This window comes from Carassius carassius, chromosome 14 (genome assembly GCF_963082965.1).
Source record: "Carassius carassius chromosome 14, fCarCar2.1, whole genome shotgun sequence".
NCBI classification, from domain to species: domain Eukaryota; kingdom Metazoa; phylum Chordata; class Actinopteri; order Cypriniformes; family Cyprinidae; genus Carassius; species Carassius carassius.
In genome coordinates, this window is record NC_081768.1 from 18,494,232 (window position 1) to 18,512,889 (window position 18,658).

At 35.7% G+C, this 18,658-nt stretch overlaps 1 protein-coding gene and 2 non-coding genes across 3 annotated transcripts in view; 2 read left to right on the forward strand and 1 right to left on the reverse strand.

Moving 5' to 3' along the window:
* Positions 1–18,658, forward strand: part of atrnl1a (attractin-like 1a) — a 375,666-nt gene that overhangs the window by 26,758 nt on the left and 330,250 nt on the right. The window contains exons 2-8 of the mRNA XM_059566501.1: positions 3,809–3,892; positions 4,106–4,219; positions 5,293–5,421; positions 5,525–5,733; positions 8,270–8,444; positions 10,414–10,501; positions 18,007–18,262. Coding sequence (XP_059422484.1) covers positions 3,809–3,892; positions 4,106–4,219; positions 5,293–5,421; positions 5,525–5,733; positions 8,270–8,444; positions 10,414–10,501; positions 18,007–18,262 — 1,055 coding nt within the window. The remainder of the gene's footprint in view (positions 1–3,808; positions 3,893–4,105; positions 4,220–5,292; positions 5,422–5,524; positions 5,734–8,269; positions 8,445–10,413; positions 10,502–18,006; positions 18,263–18,658) is intronic.
* Positions 11,274–11,344, reverse strand: trnag-gcc (transfer RNA glycine (anticodon GCC)). The gene has a single exon. It is a non-coding gene; the product is annotated as a tRNA-Gly (tRNA).
* trnag-gcc (transfer RNA glycine (anticodon GCC)) lies at positions 11,588–11,658 on the forward strand. The gene has a single exon. It is a non-coding gene; the product is annotated as a tRNA-Gly (tRNA).

Sequence of the window (18,658 nt, forward strand, 5' to 3'; positions counted from 1 at the left end):
AGGAGATTAATAAAACACAATGCTTCAGGAAGAAAAACCCTTTTTGGTTTTATGTGTCTATCCTTCTTTATTTAAATCTGCAATGTAACATGATGTCATTTCTTCTATATTGTGACATAAACTGTAAAAAATAAAAACTTTTTTCAACGTTGTAAGATCCTTGGAGTATGTTATTTCATCTCCTAATTTCATGTTTTGTTTCAATGTGTTATTCTTTCATTGCTATTTAAGGGTTACTCCAGCGCCAGATGAAAATGTTGATGCGCTGTTGTCTTTCAAACCAAAGCATAAATACACTTATATATAATAAATACAATAAATACATAAATACACACAGTGGCGCGACTGATACAGAAGAGCGTACGTCACCTGTGTATAGCTCAGATTTGTCAAAATGGCGCTACGATGATTTGGAGAGACAGAGGAGAGGAATTGTTGAATAGTCGTTTTCTTCGTGTACAAAAGGTGTTCTTGTTGCTTCATAAAGTTACGGTTGAATCACTGATGGCAGATGGACTATTCTGACAACGCTTTTATACTTTCCTGGACCTTGACACTGTTATTTATTTGGCAGTCTAATGGACAGTCTCAAATCTCCCTGTTTTCATCCAAAATGTCTTAAATTGTGTTCCAAAGATGAACAAAGCTTTAACGGGTTTGGAACGAAATGGGGGTAAGTGATTAATGACAACATTTTCATTTTGGGATGGAGTATCCCTTTAATTGTAAAAATTATAGCAATTTCTGAAAAATTTGAAAACAAAAATTGTTTCTATACCAATTTGTAAAAAACTTTAAACCTATCCATAGGTTATGGCAGCCGATTGTGAGAAATAGGCAGGGTTTAAACTAACAAAATTTTAATAAAAAAAAATACAATATCAAATAGAATAATAATATAAAAAAAAAATTCAGGTTTCCTTGTTACAGTGTAATCATACATTTAAGTACTGAGTAATATTAATTAACTACTTGTACTCACTATATGGTTAGAGTTAAAATTAGGGTTTGGCTTAGATTAGATTAGATTAGATTCAACTTTATTGTCATTGCACATGTAAGGTACAGGGCAACGAAATGCAGTTAGCATCTAACCAGAAGTGCAATAAGCAGTAAATACAGGATATACAGTGTCTACACTATGTAACAAATATACAATAAATATACAGGCAGTACTATGGACATCATTTACAGATTTTAAATACTATCAGCATGATATACAGATAGGTGTACTATGAACATACTATACAGATGGATTATGTAAAAGTGTATGTACACTATAAGCAGAAACGAGGAACATATGAACATCATTTACACTAGTGCAATGGACAGTAAAGTGCATAGAAAATATTTCAGGGTGCAAATGGATTATTCAGTATTCTGGATGAACAGACAGTAGTGCAATAACAAGTTTACTGTTTTTTGCTTGTTTGTAAATAAATGGGTTACTTGCATGTAATTATGCATATTTTATTGTTATTATTATAGTAAGTACAAGTAACTTGTAACAAGGAAAAGTGTTACCAAAGATAAATATTCATGGATGAATGGTTCACAGTAAGTGATCAATTAAATGTTTTTAGAAAGCACTGTATCAGAGGTTGTAGCAGCCTTTTGGACTGTAAATATTTCTGTTTAATGCATTTCAGTTCTTTTATTGCCTTTTTACCTGTTAATCAAGGTAATCATCAACTGTGCCATATTATTTTAAACTGTCATCCCTATATCAATGCTATGCATAGCCTTGAGAAATCAGAAACCTTTTTTTTCTGATGTTGATGGTGAACTCTATTTTTCATCTATTTATTTTTTATTGTAAAGCCATAATAGACAATAATAGACAATAGACAATAGACTAAGATACCTTCAACATAAGTTGCTGTTTTCCAAAAGCAACCAGGAAATGGCCTTTTTTCACTTATGTAGGCAAGTGTCTGTTGTTGATAGTGCCATGCCTGTTGTGCTAGCCTGAGGATCTCTAGTATTCTGCCTCAGCTCGGACCTAAAATCACTTTCTGTCCTCCATTTGAGCTCCTGCTACTGTCAGGCCCAGTACAAACACAAGCACAGTGTGTGATTGACATGATGACGGGCTTTTTTGCATAGATATTATGCACAGTGAAAATTTGTTATTTACATTTGTGAAACCTAAGTAATAAAATACATTAAAATGAATCATATTTTTCATTTTTATAGTATATAAACAGTAATCAAACTGCGGTTAAATAGACTCAGGCTATGTATTACAACACATCTTTATTTTTGAATGGACAGTGATGTTTTTTGTCTATATTGAGGTTGAGAGTGTAGCTTGTTTCATAAAATGTCAAATTTAAAAACAAGTAAATAAAAAAAATGTCATATTTTCCTAAAAGATTTCCCCCGCTAAAGTTTCAGAGTTTCATGGGTGGCAGTTATGAAGAAGCCGCTGTATTGCAAAACAAGGGTTATGGGTGATTCACTACTATAGAATTCTCAAAACAGAAGTCATAATGTTTGTATTGAACTTTGTGGTCATTACTGAAGAAAACACTGTGGCCACTGCATTTAGGATCGAGTGATTTGTTGTGCCAGTTGTTCATTACGTTATGCTCTGACTCTGTGGTTGGTGCTGCTGGTGATCTTCACCTCTTGTGCTGTTTGTGTGATAAACATGGTTTTTGGTGGATAAGCTGATCTTTTTATTGATGTGCAGTTGCTGTGACTGGCTCTTAACATTCTGGTCTTGGCCCTCCTCCACTGTCAGACAAATGAGTATATTTTGCTTCAATCCGTTGGGATTATGACTCTCATTTCTGTGCTGGAGGAGGAGGGATGGAAAATGAGAGGAAAGAGGATGAATCAGGAGCAGGTGGTTGTGCCAGTGTCACATGGCCAGTTTGTTGGTGCACGTGGATGGCGTTTCATGATGGTGACATTGTAGAGGATTTTACTGGGCATCTGTGTAGTCAAGATGTCAAATGTCAGTAATAGTTATTGCCAATGTTTTCTGAAGTCCTAATATCACACACTTCATCAATGCTTGAATTTTTATTCATGTATTATTGTGCTGGGAAAATGTACCCATTAATTGCACCAAAATCTAAGTTTAGGTGTTTTTATGGATATTGACATTGTGTATAAGAAAAAATCATTTGCTAATGTAGATGTTGCCTTCACTTTCTCCCTCAAAGACTTTCTGTCCACTCCAATCAGTTTTACTAGTATAGACAAGCTATTTATTTATTTGTTTATTTTTACTGAGCCACTGTGTGACATGTCTCTATGACTTTTGGACAGGTGCTGTACTTGTTTTTTTTGCTGAAAACTTATCTTTACATTTAAAGACAATGATGCTAAAATACGTTTTGGGCTGTATTTGTGTGAAATGCCTGAGGCAGCATGCGCATATGATACTGAATTTACTGACTTTGATTAATCAACTAAAATGTTTTTCTGTTTTCCATTGGACCTTAAATTATGAAGACTTAAATTTTCTTTTTCTCTTTGGAAACAGGAGTTTCCAAAACATTTTTAAGCATTCAGTCAGCTTTTTTTTCTCTGCAAATGTTTGTATTACAATTTGATTTTATAGTTTGATTTTTGAATATTCTATAATTGCATATTTTGAAGTCTTTACAATTGTTATGTTATTCTTCTATAGTTTTATTACATTTTTATTATGTAGGTGTTTATCTTAGAGAATAAAAATATATTTGCACATGTGCACAACTGAATTCACATATATACTGTGCCATATTTCCTCTTACATTGGTGTCTTCAAGGCCCTTTTGATATGTCAAGTGATCTATGTATTTTTCTTTGTCAGGTTGACAGAGTCATCAGGATGGCTCACTGATGGACCAGTTAACTACAAGTACAAGACTAAATGCACTTGGCTGATTGAAGGATAGTGAGTACCACTATGTCAAACTAATCTCCAGTCTTTGTTATTTATATTTATTTATTACCAAATTTTTTTGTTTAAAGAAATAAAAAAGATTGGAGCTAGATTTTCATATATTTATGTGACACACATTTATGTGACAAATGTTTTGGTTCAAATACATTTGCCTTATTATTCATTATTTTAATAAAATAACATATTTTCTGCTTTTTATTTTAGCCCAAATGCTGTGCTCAGGTTGAGGTTCAACCATTTTGCCACAGAGTGCAGTTGGGATCACATGTATGTCTTTGATGGAGACTCGATTTACGCACCTTTGGTTGCTGTGTTTAGGTAAATGATACTGGAATCAAAGTCATTAATACACAGAAACTGACACAGTGGATACAAACGTCAATTCATGTCAAACATAAATGCATTTTATTGGCCTAAGACAGTGCATAGAATCTCATAATCAAATCAGACTACGTCACCCATGAAGCTTACTTAAAAAATGTTTGCTAATCTTTCATTTGTGTGAACTTTTGTCTTTTTTTCCCTTAGCAATACAATAATTTTTTAATTGAAAGCACAGCGAGGGTGTTAACCTCTGTTCGCCCACTAAATGTTGTTTATTTCCAGCAGATCATCATTTAGCCACATCTGCAATCATTAAGGAAATGAATGATGAATGCTTTAATTAAAATGACTGGAATGTGTAGAGTAATAAATGGCAGGGAATCTAAATAGCAGGAGAAATGTGCATATCTCCAAAATTTACTGCTGATTTTTTTGGAATTGCTGGTGACAAACGAAATTACACCTGATTCTGCAAAAAAAAAAAAAAAAAAACACACCAGTGATCACAAAAAAATGGAATGTGCAAATCGCCCCAAAAGAACTCTTTAGTTACCAGCCACGTCTATAAAGCACTGCGGATGATGCAATAAAGTCAGACTCTCTATGCTTTCTAACTACCTAAGTTAAGTACCACATTAAAAATGAAAGCAGTCTGTTTGCTTCACTCTGTTTTGTTCATCCTTTCCCTGTCTCTTTTTCTTTTCTTCTTCCTCTCAGATGTAATCTCTTATGCCTTTTTAATGGGATAGACCTTGTTTTCAGATGACCTGCTGCGTACTTTAGTGTGTGTGTTTGTGTTGGTGTGCAGTGTCTGGTCCATTGCATCTCTGTGGTTGTCCACTTTGTTGTGTTGAATCACTGAATGAGAGCTTATCCTCTTCCTTATTAGTAGAATATTGCACAGTCAAGAGAAAGCAGTGGAGATTTATCCTGTTCCTGATGCTGTTTGCTTAGCAACAGCTGTCCTCATGCTGTGTGGAATATGTGAACACAAAGGAAGGAAGTCTTTCCTGTCTCATTTGTGTGTTGTGTGTCATGCTTGTGTGTCTTGCTCTTGTCATGTCCAGTGGCCTGGTTGTCCCAGAGACTAAAGGAAATGAAACCATTCCTGAGGTGGTGACCACATCTGGATACGCATTGTTACACTTCTTCAGTGATGCTGCCTACAATCTTACAGGATTCAACATCTTTTATTCGTGAGTATGGTTATACAGTCACAATGCTTTAAATATATATATATATATATATATATATATATATATATATTATTGATCCCTCTCCCCCTGCTGTGTTTTTCAGGATCAACTCCTGTCCTAATAACTGTTCAGGTCATGGAAGGTGTACAACGGGTAACTCCATATCCAGCAGTGTTTACTGCGAGTGTGAACGATACTGGAAAGGTGAGGCCTGTGATATTCCCTACTGTTGGGATGACTGTGGCAGTCCTGACCGCGGATACTGTGACCTCACTGGAGAAAAGCTCTGTGTCTGCAATGAAAGCTGGCAAGGTGAGGAGCAAGTAATTGTTCAGGTGTCTTTTATTTATTTATGGCTCCATTTTTTTGATAATGTTAATTTTCTCATACAGTACTGTTCATTTACAGTTGAATTGAAATTGAATACTTTTATTCAGCATGTATGCATTAAATTGATCACAAGTGACATTAAATCCATTTTAAATATTTTAATTAATTATATTTCAAATAAAAGTTGTTCTTTATATTCATCAATGAATCCTACAAATGTATCACTTTTTTAACAAAAATATCAAGCAGCAGTACTGTTTTCATAATAAATGTTTATTGAGCACCAAATGAGCATATTATTTTCTGAATAATCATGTGACGCTAAGACTGGAGTAATGATGATGACAATTCAGCTTTGCCATCACAGAAATAAATTACATTATAAAGTAAAAAAAAAAAAAAAAGAAGAAAAGAAAAGAAAAAAAAGTCCAGGTAATTGTAATATTTTATTATTTAACTTACTTCTTTCAAAAACATAAACAGAAAATATTACAGACCTTTTTTTTCTTTTTCTTTTTAAGGGTGCTACATTTGCACTCTATGTGACTGCAAACACGTGAAATATTCTTTAAGTCCACCTGAATAAACACACCAGTAACAGAAACGCAATGAGTCTTATGTTTTATGTCAATATTGCCACCTGCTGGTTATTAATGATTTGTTGGTTCATTTTATGATTCACGTTCAACATCTGGTGAAAGTAATAAAAATATATAGATGAATATTAGTAATTATACATAATCGAAAATAAAGATTTTATTTGTCTACAGTTTTAATTGTATTTGGTTACTGGAAATAATGTTTCGATACTTAAAGAAAATCAAGTTTTTTACGTTGTTTACAATGTCTGTCAGGTGTTTTATTATGCTTAAAGAAAACCATTTGCAAATTCATCAGGCAGCACCACTGGGGAGGATTTTCTCCTTAAAATTGCGGCGTACCAAAGAGAATTTCAAAAAGGCATCTTGAAAACGTCGATCGTTACCCATCCTTAATATAACAAATCCCATCAATTTGCTGGGCGAGGCTTTTCAACGTGATTTTTGCAGCGTTGAATATAGTAGCCAATCACCGTCATACCTGTTTATTTTATGAGCGCAACGGCCAATCAGAGATGTCCAGGTAAGTGAGGTCAGAATCCCCTCAGTCAGTGCTGAAAACACCTGAGACTTGTCCAAGGCTGATTTCTGCACGGTCGCGAATCCTCTCTCGATAAAACAAACAAGGTGCAAATAAGATGTAAGTAGGATGACGTAAATAAGAGATTAATGGGAAAGCTTAGAGTTTCAGAATTTTTATTCATTTTTATTCATATATAAGTTAGCTAAGGGGAGCGTTTTCTTTCTTGGCTATAACATTAATCCATTCAGAATACATTTAAAGTCACTCACTGATTTACTAGTATTGCCACTTGCCATTGTGTAGTGTTCAACGTTAGTACTTAAGTTAAATGAGTGGAAAAGTGGAGAAAGTTCGAGCTGGGGTGATTGAGTTATGGCGGGAACTATCGTTCGTTAACATATTCATGGCTCGTTTATGCTCAGTGAGGTAAGTTAAGCTTGTTGTTAAATCATGGCATAAAAAGTTATTAACACGGGGAAAGCGTTTAAACGTAATTTTGATGAACAAAGATTAGTTTTAAGAGATACAATGAGTGACTGCAGGGAATTTTAAAGTACTTGACTTATTTCTGGAGGTTTATTATTCAGATGCTAAGATGATACGCAGTTGCTAACTGTTGGGAAAAGCTACCCTCTCTGGCTTGATCTGAACTTGCAACATCGTTCTTCGTTTAGAGAGGGGCTTCTACTAACCGCTAGATGGCAGTGCTGGATCATTTTTAAACCAGTCATTCAGAAGTGTAGCAGGCTATTTGCAGTAAATCATCGTCTATGTAACAACAACAAACAATTTTATTATTATTTTTTTATCATTTATTCAGCAATTTTTAACACATGCACTTGTGATTAGGTTTCAGGGGTTTGATTTATTGGAGCATTTGTAATTCAAGGAAAGAAAGGGTATATTTGGGTGAGCTATTTGACTTGTTAACCATGTTATTGAAAATACATATCAAGTTGACAGTTCTGGTCCATATTTCTCAGTGTTTTCAAAACTTTGCCTCTCTTTTTTTTTACTTTACACACAAATCCTAGAATTGCACACAGAATGCAAAATGCCTCACATCTCTTGCAAAATGAAGCACTGCATTAAAACGCATCTTAAAAGCAAATTTACCTTAAAAACACCTTTGCCATAATATTAATTCCTGTTAGATTGTTATGTGTTACATAGAGAATTGTGTGTTGTGTTTTGCAAAAAGTGTTTTATGAAAAGGCTGAGAATTAGTGTGATTTTGCAGATTTGGTTCTGGTGTTTAAGTGTCAGGTTTCAGAAATTGTGTGACAAGTAAAGATTTTGTGTGTAAGCAGTTGAAAAAAACTGTAAACTAGACACACACGCTTCTCTGTAGTTTAATTTGCCCATCTAGTTTCTTATGACTTCTTTCTCATCTCAGGTCCAGATTGCTCTTTAAAAGTTCCTTCGGCTGAGTCGTACTGGTTTCTGCCTAACGTGAAACCTGATGGTCAGTCACTAGGTCGGGCTTCCCATAAAGCAGTGGTTCATGAGAAGCTTATGTGGTTGATTGGAGGGTTCACCTTTAACTACAGCTCCTTTCAGATGGTTATAAAGTAAGTTCTGCCGCCTGGTGACATAATAATATATATCTGCATTAGGGATGCACCGAATATTCGGCCAACGAAGATTTTCGGCCGAAAATGGCCCAAAAGAGCATTTTCGGTTTTTGGCCGAAAGACTTTTATCACCGAAACAACACGGCCGAAATGTTGTGATGATGACGCAAACAGAAACCGCGACCTGAACGTGCACCTGCATAGCGCAGACCACGAGCTCCCCGCGACATTCACTTCACACCAGTGAGAACATTCTCTCTCTTCTTATTCCTTTATTCGCAGCACTAAAGCGTCTCCTAACAAAGAGATTGAGACGGACCACGAAGTGAGAACAAAGAAAGGTACAGTCTTATAGAGTCTGTTAGCACACGTCTCACTGAGATCTTTTCGGATCCTCTGCACTTCATCGCGAATGTGCTTGATCCGCGTTATAAAGATCATTACTTGGATGCGGAAATAAGGCAGCGCGCACGAGAAATGATACAGGCCGCGCTGGATGCGGAGAACCCGCGTGGAGACGGAGAAGCGCCAAGCGCAGGAGACAGATCAGAGCGCGGAAAAAAAGACTCGTCTCTTGGCATTCACCCTCGTTGTCTGATATTTTCAGTGAAATTCTGCAAGAAAGTGCCTCAAATAATAATACATTGGCTATTGTTCTAGTTCTTAGGCTACTATATATGTGACATTTTATTTACAGTAGCCTATATATATATATATATATATATATATATATATACACACACACACACATATATATATACATATACATACATAATATCAGATTGTAGCCATATTTCTGCTAGATTTTCTGCTAGATTTCTGCTTTAATTTGATAAAACAAATTATTTATGCCCTGCCCCTATTTAAATACACTCTCTCAAATATTTCTCAAATGTCAGGCAGATGACAAGCTCAACTGCTCAACAGCTAGATGGTTATCTGTCTGAAGTCCCCATCCCCAGAAGTGATAACAGTCTTGCCTACTGGAGAAGTAATGCACTTTCTAGTCCTACAGAGAACAATTTCAAATGCACTTGACCTAAATGCACTTTGTTTTTATGAGAGAACAGTTCATTTTAAAACCTTTCTGCAGGCCAGTAGGCCTGTACATTATTATTTAATATTCACATGAGTGGGATACATTTTTAGTTTGAATTTTATTTTATACTGTGCATTGTTGCAATGTGCTTAATAAATATTGCATAATTTGTAATTATGTATTTTTATGTTTTTTATAATTTATGTAATTGTAATTATCTTTGAAACTTTAATATTAATTTATGCAATTGCAATGTCTTAATTTTCGTAAAGTTAGTACATGGTCATAGCAATAAATGCAATGGAATAATTGGCATAATTTCTTTCGGTGTTTCGGTTTCGGTTTTCGGCCTTGGTTTTCTCTTTTTCGGTTTTCGGTTTCGGCCAAGAATTTTCATTTCGGTGCATCACTAATCTGCATGCATCACATCACTTTTGTCTATAAGAATTGTTCATGCTCACTTCTGTTTAATTATATGATCTTTAAAAGCAATCTTTGACATTCAGGGTTTGATGTTGTATTCCTATAAAAAATAATTCTCAAAATATGTATCACAGTTTTTACTAGATTATTAAGTTGCAGAACTGTTTTTGCAACTGATGATTATAAATGTACCAAATCAGCAAATTAGAATGATTTTTGAAGGATCATGTGACACTGAAGACTGGACTAATTGTTGATGAAGATTCAGCCTTGTTAGCACAGAAATAAATTACATTTAAAAATATATTAAAATATAAAATAAAAGTTTGTTATAATATTTAATATGTATTGTAATATTTTTACAGTATTTTTTTTTACAACATACTGATCAACCTCTTTAAATATAAAAAAATCTCTGTACTGTATACATTACTATCCCCATGTTTATCAACTTGCAATGAATGCAAGTTGCACTTTCTTCCTTTATGTTCCTCTGTTTTGCAGCTATAATATAGAAAGTAGCACATGGGATGTAATACCAATCAACGGTGGCCCTCTGCAGCGCTATGGACACTCTCTGGCTCTTTACAAGGTAAACACACTGCTTATCACTTTGCATAATAATGCCTCAGTGAGTGATTTGACTGTTTGCCATTACAAATCAGAGCCTGTGATTTACATTTGAGAAGATGTGACCTCAGTCATTGTTATACGCAATGTTGCATGCCATGGTCTGATAGTATTAAGCTACCTCTTACAAGTTGCATGTACTTTCATTATTTTGTAGCAACAGGGCCCTCTACTGTTAATGTAGAGTATTTTTTATCAGGTGATGTAGTAACCATTGCATTATAAATCCATGACAGTTTATGCTTTAGTGCTATTTAAAAGAGGGTGTTAAATGATATATAGTCTCTTGATTTCTCATGTGCTACTCTCTTTTTCCTGGGTGTCATGCTTTCTTCTGTAGGAGAGGTCAGCACTTAATAGTATCCCAGGGTAAGCTTCGGAGTGATTTCATATTAGAGATTGTTACACTAGTGATTTAGCATTATAGATATTAGCTTTGCAATGTAGCGGTTAGCATAACTGTTGCACTGTTCATTATTTACTGATAAGCAGTATTGTTTGTGTGTATTAAACATTAGTACTTCGTAAAATGCATTGTATGTGTTCAATTTAGTTTTTAGTTGTTAAAAATATTACTTCCTTTTTCAACATCTGACTGCACTTACTAGTCTTTGTTTATTTTACTTGTTAAATGAACAGGCTGTCATAAAATAGTTAAAGTTAGCTAAGTATTAATTTGTAACAGTTAAGTGATAAGTTTTGTGTTGTCTGGAGTGACAAAAGAAAAGATGCGCTGCATTGGCCGGGAATCGAACCCGGGCCTCCCGCGTGGCAGGCGAGAATTCTACCACTGAACCACCAATGCTCACACGGAAGGAATTTTGTGCTCATATCATCATTTGGAGCTAAGGCACACATGGCGTCTACAACCATTACGATGCAGAAGCGCCAGCATAAAGAGTAGAGAAACGCCAGCATAAAGAGTACAGAAACCAGAAGTGTAAATCAGAAAAGGGAAGAGCTGGACAAACAAAAGATAAGAGTGCACACTGTGGAATGTGTAGTGCGTTCCAAATGGCGACGGGAACTCCCACTGCTCTTTATGTAAGCATTGGTGGTTCAGTGGTAGAATTCTCGCCTGCCACGCGGGAGGCCCGGGTTCGATTCCCGGCCAATGCAGCACTTCTTTTCTTTTGTCAGTCCAGAAAAAAGTGACCACATTATTGGAACATTAAAAAAAAGTACTTGGCTAAGCCTTTGTGTTTAACATGTAGTATGAAGAAAGTAAAGGAATAATGGCAGAAACAGCTGAAAAAAGTACCCATGGTGTTCATTCTAAAAACAGAACTTAAAAAAAAAGGCTGTTACTGTGACAGTTTATTACAAAAATACATGTCGAATGAGAGGGTTCACATACTTTTTCATTTTTTCTTTGGACAAAAAAATACATAAATGTAGTGTAAATGAAGCCTGGTTGTGTGAACTGAGATATTAAATCAAAGTCAAATCATTGTTTTTTATTGTCAAATGCACATGTATGAAGTACAATGAAAATATTACCGTATTTTCTGCACAATAAGGAGCTCCGGATTATAAGGCGCACCTTCAATGAATGGCCTATTTTAGAACTGTTTTCATATATAGGGCGCACCGGATTATAAGGCGCATAGAATAGAAGATACTGCAGTCAATAGTTTGACTGGGTTTGCATTATGCATCCACTAGATGGAGCTGTGCTAAAGGGAATGTCAACATTTTGACAGAGCGCCTTGATCATTTTTTTTGAGAAAATTAAAGGCTTTTAAGTGCACCTTATAGTGCGGAAAATACGGTACTTGAATGATTTTCCACAGACTATAGATAAGATAGAATACAATAGGTATTATTGCTGCAGTATGTACTAGGGATGCAACGATCCGATACTAGGGATCGGTATCGGCTCCGATACTGGCATTTTCTGCAGATCGGGTATTGGTCAGTTGAGACTGATCCAAATCCGATATTGTGCATATACTATTCTGTGCTATTGTTGAGCCCCACGAAAGGCACAAAGACATTATATGTTTTCGTGGACATATTTAAAGTGTTCTGAAGCTGTTACATAGTTTAAAAGACCGTTTACTTTGTTTTCTTGGGTTGTCACTTTTGTGAAAAAAATCCTGTTTGATTTGAGAGACAAGTGTTCATTAACTCGATTCTAAAATCGATTTTGCATGTCTAAATATGTTTTATACAGCAAATAACACCAAATATAGGTAAATCCATGAACAACAGGCAGGACAAATGTAAAGATTCAATATATTGGTAAAGACCAATATTTCTGATGATTTATTGGCATGAAGTTACGTGCACAATGACAAACAGGAGTGCAACATTCTCGAAAAACAATAAGCAGAGTGGACTGCCATAACAATGGAAAATATTTACTACAGGCTTCAACATGGCTGTGTTAATGATTAGAAATGTCAACAACAACAAAAAAAATCGCATAGACGATTCTAGCCCGAATCTGTATCTGTACGCATGAGACTGTCTGAATACTGGCAGAATTCACATTTCTGTTGTAAAAAGAGAAACATTGTGCAGAAGTATTATTTGCTGTTATGCGTGTGTGTCCGAAGCTGCAGTTGCTGTGTGACCATAGACTGTATATGTGAAGCATTCCAAAAAGAAAAACCTGGACGTGCTCCCAAAAAAAAAAAAAAAAAAACCTGGACGTGCTCCGAGAGAAGGTCGTTAAAATCAATTTCCTGTTTTAATTTTCGAGACTTGTGTTGGTTGGTCCAATCGATTCATGCAATAGATTTTCGAAGTTTTAGAGTAGACGGGAGAAGGGATGGGAAAAGATCTGGGCACAGTTTTTCCAGAACTTCATGCCAAGTTAAAGCAGTGTCGAATGTTTTAATGAATTTTTTTAGATGTATTATGTTGCCCGAACCCGTATGACTTTGAACAGTGACCGCAAACATTTTGTTTACTGCAGCAGAAGCCATCATTACCAAGCGCGAACAGTGAATGAGAGACGAAGCAAATGCACAGGCCATAGTGTGACATCCGTTAACCAATGGGCAAAAGAAAGAAATTAGACTTCGTTTGTATGTAGGTCTAGGCAATTTATATATTTACAATACTTACTAAAATATAATTTATATTATTTTATTGGTTTTGTATTAGTTGTTTGAAGAGTAAAAAAAAATTGGTCGATCCTAATGCAAATTTACAATCGTCAAGTCGGTCGGACTAAAAGCAAAAGTTGGTCCTAAATTGACAGGGTCGGCAAACAAGAATATTTTTAAGGATGGCCCCAATATCCTGGAGTAATTCACTTACTCAGTGTACACTGACTGAACTGCTGTGAAGAGAGAACTGAGGATGAACTCGAGCCGAGCCGCATGTGTGTTGTAGCTACTAACTTTTCTCTGTGGACATGGAGGGCTGCGCAGCCTCCTTACTGTGACAACTCAAGCTCATCATTCTGCGCACAGGATGTATTGGCGCCTTTAGTATTATTATACTTTTGTGTGCAATCAAAGATTGTTCTGTCCTATCCATCATTTGCTGCTTTTATTACTGTGCTATACATTTAAAATAAATGTCTTTTAGATTTCTGTATAAATGTATATACTTGTTTTTTCATGAATTAATTTGACAACAAAACAAAGAGCAATGTGTAACATTTTACCAGATTTTAGATTTGTTCACTTTTATTTGTAAATAAAATATTTCACTAGATTTTATAATATTATTATCCACCCGTGATTTTTCTAGAATTTAGAGTATCTTTGAATTTAGGGAAGTCGTGGCCTAATGGTTAGAGAGTCGGACTCCCAATCGAAGGGTTGTGAGTTCGAGTCTCGGGCCGGCAGGAATTGTAGGTGGGGGGAGTGCATGTACAGTGCTCTCTCCACCTTCAAAACTTAGGTGCCCTTGAGCAAGGCATTGAATCCCCAACTGCTCCCTGGGCGCCGCAGCATAAATGGCTGCCCACTGCTCCGGGTGTGTGTGTTCACTGCTGTGTGTGTGCACTTTGGAAGGGTTAAATGCAGAGCACGAATTCTGAGTATGGGTCACCATACTTGGCTGAATGTCACGTCACTTTCATCTTTTGCTGCTGAATTATCCACTAACCTAGTTTATAATAGTATTTTTGTCATAGATTATGTTTATATATTTTTTCATTTGTTATTTTTCATAAAAATGAACTTGAATGTAGTAGATTGTGATTAACACAAAAGAGGGATGATCAGGTCAACACAGAGAAGTAGGAATGTCAACGATTAATCGATGATCAATTAATTGTCGAAAAAAGATGCAATTGATTAAAGCGGTCGATGGTCAGTTAACTGATGGGGTGCATGCGGTTCACTCAAGATGTGCGAGCGGCTGTGAAGTGACGCTGACAGAATAAGCATCATCAATCATTCACAATGTACAAATTAAGCTTCTAATGTGATTTAAACTTTAAAACTACATCAAAATAGAAACAACACAAAAGTTCTTCAACATGGAAAGAAATAGAAAAGTCATTTCCCCAGATAATTGTTTCATATCGTGCGCTTTGCAGGACTGTGGGACACAGGACACAAAGGCTATCATACAACTTGTTCATTTGTTCCTACGACTTATTAATTTTTGGCAAATGTTTCATTAATGTTGTTCCCTAAATAACCCATGATTTAATTGAAATAAGGAAACAAATTAATAAATCGAACAAATTCTTAATTCGTTAAATCTTTAATGTCCCTTCCCGCATGTTTACCACAGTAAGAGATGCGAAAACAATTATTAAAAGTGAAAGATAATAAAATAAACCTGTGAAATAAGAGGGTTAGACTGTGAAGATTTAGGAAAAGAAACAGTGCCTATATGTTATTGAAATTTGTGGAAATTCGTTACCAACCGGCAAACCAGAACAAAGCCACATAAATGAAGGCTATAGGCTCAAACTGCACCAGAGGCAAGATCACGATCTAACATTTTCTAGTTAACCTATTATTCCTCTAATAAACAAAGCTTTTATACCACACTTTTCGTAAACTGAGCTTATAATTTGTAAATAAATAATTGCTGGATTCAAAACTGCAATTAATAGGCGCTGTGACCGACAATGACAATACGGTTTCAACGAGCACCACAAAACCATTTAAAGAAATGTGTTCAGTGGTCTCCGTGTGGGATAGAAAACAGTCAACAAAGTAAAATGACCTCAAACGTACGTCGTGCTCTCTTCATTTTATCAAATGATCATAATCGCATCTATTAATTTAATAATCCTGCTACTAGCATTTTATTCAGACTAAAATCCCTTTAATTCAAGTGAGAAAGCGTTGTGTGTGTGGGTGACTTTTGCACATCCTGCCATAGTTGGCTGCAATAGACAGATTTTGCAGCATTAAGGTTAATGATTAATCTATTAATTGATTGTTAATTTAAACGTCAATTGATCATGGAAATGACCGTTTGATTTGGAAATGATTGACATGCCTACAGAGAAGTATAGAAATTCTACATTGATTGAAAAAAAAAAAAATCTGTATCAGCAAATTGGATCGGTATCAGCAGATACTCAGAAATTTCAGTATCGGATCGGTTCTGAAAAAATGGTATCGTTGCATCCCTAGTATGTACAAAAAAACTAAAAAGCAAATAGAAAGCCACTGCCATCCCTCTAGCTAAGGTTTTTTGTTTGGATGAGCTTCATTTTGTTCAGATAATGAACTACAACTGGATTTAATTTTGGCTGAGATGCATGCTGTCATGCACAACTGAGATGTATGTTTAATTTAAGAAATGGGGTGAAGTTATTCCATACACAACTGTGAATCACATTCCGACAAATTTTCCACCGCAGGGTGTTCATTTTCACCGCCAGAGCCTGTGATAATGTCTGCGGATTCAATAGAATGTTTATACTGCTAATGGTTTCTAAGATACGCTCACTGAGTCTGAAGGAAATAAGCAGGAACTTTCTCTCAGTCCACAGTGTAAACTGGTTTTTACTGGGCTGCTTTGAAGTTAGTATAATACAGCAGTGGATATACCTTTACAGCAGTCTAGTGGCCACTTTATTGTGCATATATAGGCTACATCTTTCTCTTGCATGCGCAGTGCACATTATGTTTTAAATAAATAAATTGGTTGTTTTCATTGTGGCAAAAGGTCCCTGGCAAATGGACAAATTAAAATCATTGTTTTGTCCAAAATACACGTCTGTGTTTCACTAAGCTGTCATCTGGCAGATGTCTTTATTTGTCGAATGCACTTTGATGATAGGAATGCAGTTGAAGGCTACTGAATGTGCACTTGCAGAGGATTAGAGGTTGTGCTTGCTTGTGTGTGTGTGTGTGTACATGCATATGAGTTCAGTCAGCAGAATATGAGATGGCCTTTTGCTTACTGTTTCATGAATCATGAAGCGGGTGTGCACTTTTATCTGAGCTAAAAAAAATTCTCTAATAGAATTCCTCTAGAATTCTAGAATCTAGAATTCCTCTAAAACTTCTTTTCCATTTCAATAGTCTTTAGGCCAAACGTTGCCTTCGAATATCAACAAAGTACAAAACACAGGGCTGCATTTATACATACTGTATGTTATGCATGTATACACTGCCGTTCAAAAGATTGTGATCAGTATCATTGCAATTTAAAATAAAGGTTGACTTTTTTAATGTAATTTAAAACAGTCTATTCCTGTGATGCAAAGCTGAATTTTCATCACCCATTACTTCTCAGTGTCATAATCATTCTAATATGCTTATTTGGTATCAATGTTGGAAACAGTTGTGCTGCTAATTTTTTTCTGAATCCAACATTGATAATAAATCAGCATATTAGGATGATTTCTAAATTATCATGTCACACTGAAGACTGGAATATAATGATGCTGAATATTCAGCTTTGCATCACAGAAATGAATAATAGTTTGAAGTATATAAAAAATAGACAACCATTATTTTAAATTGTAATATTTTAGAATATATTTTTCTGTATTTCTGAGCAATTAAATGTAGACATAGTTGTTAAAAACAAAAATGTAATATTTGAATATATCTTTAAATGTAATTTGTTACTGTGATGAATTACATGATTTTTCATGTAATTATTACAGGACACCTATAGCTTAATTGAGGTTCAGGCGATTGGACTTTTTGAACTGGGATCAGCTTATAACCTTTCTTAACTATAAATCTGTGAACACCACGTTGCGATAGTAAAGTGACTAGTTTTCCGTAGTTATACGCTCAAGTTAAAGTCTTGTTTTTGTTAGTTAAAGAGATGCAGCGGTGTCACAAGGCTTGAGTTTGTTTTCCATGGAGTCCTTTCCAGGTGCAGTGTATTGATTGGCTGTTTACACAGGAGAATATGTGCTACTGCAAAGCGGGTAAATTGGACTCCAATTTTTGCACAGCCTGAGGTGATGCAATACCTCATGCTTGCACAAGCTTTGGATTAAAAGCGTCAGCTAAATGAATAAATGTCACAAGAACTCATCCTATCATCTTAATGTCTCTGCTCTATCCTTTACAGGATGATATCTACATGTTTGGTGGGAAGCTGGAGGCAGGCTCCGGGAATGTAACAGATGAACTGTGGCTGTTTGATACACGCAGCCGTTCTTGGTCCCTTAGAACACCCAGCCCTGGGCTGCAGGTCCAACCCTTCGCTGTGGAGGGACATACTGCTCACATAGTGGACAACAGGAATGGAGAACCCATCATGGTGGTGCTTTTTGGCTATTCACCCATTTACAGCTATATCAGCCTTGTCCAGGAGTGCAACATTCGTAAGTAATGCCTTGAAATTGAATCAGAATTGCATTATTGAGAAAAATATCCTTCCCATGAACTGAGCCTGTAGTTTCATGACAGAGGCTGCTGCATTGATGTCAGTCGGAAAATCATTCAGTCATTTAAAAATGCAGACAATTCCTCTGGCTTCCAGCAGATGGCAGTGTTTTATAACATTTAATTAGTGCAGAGCTTTAGTGATGACATGGTGAGTTGACATGGCCAGTCTCATTAAAGTGAAGGTTTTCCACTTTCTTTTTATTTCAGTGGTATTTTCTACTTGACTTGACACAAACACACACCCACTCAAACGCACACTTGTGCTTTAGGTCATTAAGAAGTGGTGGTACGTACCTGAAATGCACTGTCTGGGATTGAACAATGATTAATGT